General features: G+C 36.2%; 1 protein-coding gene across 1 annotated transcript; it reads right to left on the minus strand.

Annotated features, from left to right (window-relative positions):
- Positions 1-1,069: 1,069 nt before the first annotated feature.
- LOC118924114 (olfactory receptor 12D1-like) lies at positions 1,070-2,032 on the minus strand. Its single transcript, XM_036908619.2, has one exon. It carries the CDS (start codon positions 2,009-2,011, stop codon positions 1,070-1,072), a length of 942 nt encoding a protein of 313 aa, XP_036764514.2. The 5' UTR covers positions 2,012-2,032.
- Between the last annotated feature and the right edge of the window lie 2,258 nt (positions 2,033-4,290).

The following is a 4,290-nucleotide window of genomic DNA, read 5'->3' on the forward strand; positions in this document are numbered from 1 at the left end:
AAATGTCCTTTAGTAGCCTTCTCTCTCTAAATAGTTCCAAAGTCTAGCTCATATCATCCCTTCAGGCCAAGCAGACACTTCTAGGAATAGAGAAAGTAAGGAATACAGTACCTCTTGGTTTTTAGCTTCAAAAATACCCCAGCAATTGTGATTTAATTGCTTTCACATTGTATGAATTTAGTGATGAGTAACAGAAACAAGATAAAATTCTCATGAATCTTCATATTTCCCCTGCATTTCATCCTGCTACATCACATTACCAGCTGTAAAAATAGAAGAACAAAACAAAAAATTACAAAGCATTTTGAAACGCATCATTTTCTATGATCAAAGGCTAAGGGGAATATAACATACTAATGAGATAGAACAGAATTCCTTAGATTTTTTTCAATCTGTCTCCACTTTTAACAATTTTACAGTAAATCTTTACAGTTTGTGCTTTGATTATAAAACATTCCTGGAGATAGTTTCCCAAATTTTTAGGTAAACGATTGGCTCATTTATCTCTGTTAATTTATTAACATGACTCCCTGCTTGGAGAAAAAGAAATCATGACATACTGCTTAAAAATACCCTTGAACTCATATGTGAGTTGACATTTACTATTCTAATTGAGTAACCATGGCCCCATATTCAAAATTGCAAAAATAGCAGCATAATAGCTTTTGCTATTAAATATAAAATGTGTTTAAGGGGTCACACTATAAATGACCTGTGTATTATCCAACTACCAAGTACATGGGAAATATAGACATATTTCTATATCTGATTTCATTCAAGAACACATAACAAGAATAAGAATACATAATAACAATACGTAAAAAATCAGTTTTGTCAACTGATATCCCAAAACAAATTCAGTATAGGATTCCATGGCTGGTATCCCTTTTGTCAAAGTTTCTCTTACATTACCCAGGGATGCATTGTTTAATACAACTAGACTAGACTTTCCCTTTTATTTTTCTTTATCTAGTTCCATCTATTATACATATTATAAACATTTTGAGGAGTGGTATAATTTCACATCAGCATTCTCATTGCCTGCTTATTTATACCTCAGAGTGGTTCTCTAGGTTTCTTCAAATTGGAGCCTCCTTCTGATCACCCTACTCAAGGCCCTCTTTACTTCCCTGTTTCTCAAAGTATAGATCAGTGGATTTAGTACAGGTGTGACCACACTGTACATAATGGCAATGACCCGGTCCTGGTCCATGGAACTACTTGAGGCAGGATGAATGTAAGTAAAGACAACAGGAGCATACAAAAGAATAACTACCATGAAGTGGGAGGCGCAAGTGGACAGTGCTTTGTGAAGCATGCTGCAAGAATGGGTCTTGACAAAAAGATGGATGATAATGTAGAAATAGGAGAGAAGTGTTAAAAAGAATGTGCCCATGGCAATGGTCCCTGCAGCAGTATTGAGCAGCCTCTGGTTGAGCTCAATGTTCCCACAGGCCAACTCCAGCAATGGCTTAACATCACAGAAGAAATAACGGATATGATTAGAACCACAGAAATTCAAGTGAGAGGTCATTATGGACTGCAGAAGGTCATGGAAAAAACCAATAACCCAGATAGTGATAGCTGTATGGGTACAGCACTGATGATTTATGATGACAGTGTAACGAAGTGGTTTGCAGATAGCCACAAAGCGGTCAAAGGCCATCACTGCCAACAACATGGCCTCTGTGCTTCCCAGGAAGTGCAAGAAGTGAAGCTGGCTTATGCATCCCATGAAAGAAATTGCTTTGTGTGTAGAGAGGAAGTTCTCTAGCATCTTTGGCAGTGTCACTGTGGAGTAGCAGATGTCTAGACATGACAGGTTTCCCAGGAAGAAATACATAGGTGAATGGAGTCTTGGATCAGAGATGACAATCATCAGGATGACACCATTCCCAGCCACAATGATGAAATAAATTGCAAGGAAAACCACGAAGAGAAAAGGCTGCAGTACTTGTATGTCTGTCACTCCCAGTAGGAGAAATTCAGTGACTGAGGTGTGATTTGACATCACTTAAAAGAAAAGACAACGTAATATATGGAGTGCTGTCCCTGCTGGGAATCAGAGTCCTTCCAGCTGAGGATTTTTCCCACCTAGACAACATTGTTTTGAGGGAGACCACTGTTGTTTTACATAGTCCGAATATCAGATATATAGTATTTATACCATTAGGTAATTTAATATTAATGTTACATATTGATTGTGATCCAACCATTTTTTCTTTATTAGATTTATCACTAATAGTTTTCTTTCTCCTAGTGATTCAGAGCATGTTGCCAGCCTACCATCTTTTCTGGGTGTGAACATATACCTTCTGGTGTAACTTTCCTTCCATCTTTCTCAATCAGCTCTAACAGGGGGCAAATTTTTAAATATTCCACCTCACTACTCTCTCTTGACCTAGTGAGAAACTACCTAAAGGGTTTTTACTTAAGAAAAATATGACAAGGAGAGAATAGTAAGAACTCTAAGGAAATATGATTAGAGATGCAGAGATCAGAGTTATTCCTGTAAGAGTGAATCATTCAATGTTTGGAAAACCTCTGAGAGGAGAAGAAAAAGGTTTGATGTGATTAGAATAAAAAATGAATTAACTGGAGAGCCCATGGGATTCTAGGCTTTATAGCTGGAGGTGATTTTCATAATTTATGTAACTTCTACTACACCTCCATGAAAGTCTGGCTTCAAGCAATTCAGACTAGGTTTCTTTGATAGCCATGTACATTTTGCATGTTGCTAAAATTTATCACTCCTGTTTAAGATAAAAATGTTATGCCAAATATCACTTTTGGTTCCCTGACCTACAAATCAAAGTATTAGTAAAAATTCATTTGGGGAAAGAATTCTTCCTAACATTTAAAAAGAATTAGCAACTAGGTTTGTCTTACTAAATTATTTATTTCACTGCAATATCAATAGAGGTAACACATTTGGAGTATATCTAGAGAACCAGTCATGTTGAATTGATAATGAGATATGGCAATAAAAATGTAGGAAGTAAAGAGCCTTCATAATCCACAAATAAAATGATAGGTGACAGTTCTAAGTCCTAGATATTTAACTTTAATAGTGACAAGCAGAGAGAAAATACAGGCAACTCCCCATCTGGAGTCCTATTTCATTCTCTTACCTAATTGAGTGTTCAGATTCACAGCTAAGGAAGCTTTTCACGTTTACACTCCCAGTGATTATAAATAGTAGAAAAATATTTGAAGTGATAGTTCATATTGGGATTGCAACATAAGGTCTTCATCCACAAAAACCTCTTCTCTTTCTGAAAATCTGCATGCCGTTTATAAGCCACATTTCTGGAGATACACAAATCCTGAGAGAGATTTTCTCCTGGGTCTGAGAAAGAGTGTTGCAAGAATAAACAGGATATCTCTCCATACCTGCAATATTCAGGGGCTCCCCATGGGGAATTCTTTTCTAGAGTTCCATATTTTTTCATTGTTCCTATTTATTTTCCTTGCTATGTTGTATGGCCTCTTTAGTTTCAGAACCATGGACAGCTCAATTCTCAATAGCCTCATATGTTATCTGGCTTCTTAAATTATTTTTTTCTTCCTTAGAAGGAGGCATGGATATACTTTCTCATCTTGAGAACTTCCCTGGAAAAACTTTGTGTACAACATGGAATGAAATTTTTTAACACAGTTATAGAGTTGGGGTCAGTCACATCTCATTGGTCCATATGGAAAGATTATCTTTAATATTCTACTCATTTTATTACTGTGGTTGTAGGAAAAACAAACAAAGGTGAATAGAGACTTGTAGTTTTGCTTGTTCCTTCCAATTCTGACTCACCACTGTTGGTAATAACACAATACTTTTCTTTAATTTTGGGATCCCAAAGCTCACATGTCTCTCTGGGGGAAGAGGCAAGTCTCTCCAGTGTGTATCCTTGCTTCTTGCTGTATCCTTTAGGTAAAGATATTCCATCTGTTTCATCCAAGGAATATCTGTATATTCTCTGACATCTCTCCAAGCTTTCTAGTAACAGTTACAAATGACATGTACTTTGTGGTCCATCTTCCTATTGAGGTTCAATTCTTGTTGCTTTGCAGAAATTCCATATATATTCATCACCTTAATAATTCCTTGTTCTATGCTATGGATATAATACAAAGAAATCACATTTATTGCGTTCTCTCTGTGTAAGTTATTGTTCTGAGTTCTTTACATGTATTAGGTTGCTTAATTCTTTCATGCACCCAATGAAGTACTAAAATCACTCTACTGCAAGAAAACTGAGGCTCAATGGATTTAAGTAAATTTTGTTATTTTTC

This window comes from Manis pentadactyla, chromosome 16 (genome assembly GCF_030020395.1).
Source record: "Manis pentadactyla isolate mManPen7 chromosome 16, mManPen7.hap1, whole genome shotgun sequence".
NCBI classification, from domain to species: domain Eukaryota; kingdom Metazoa; phylum Chordata; class Mammalia; order Pholidota; family Manidae; genus Manis; species Manis pentadactyla.

Coding starts and splice junctions, on each gene's coding strand:
- LOC118924114 (XM_036908619.2), bottom strand. CDS start 2,011: ATGTCAAATCACACCTCAGTCACTGAATTTCTCCTACTGGGAGTGACA.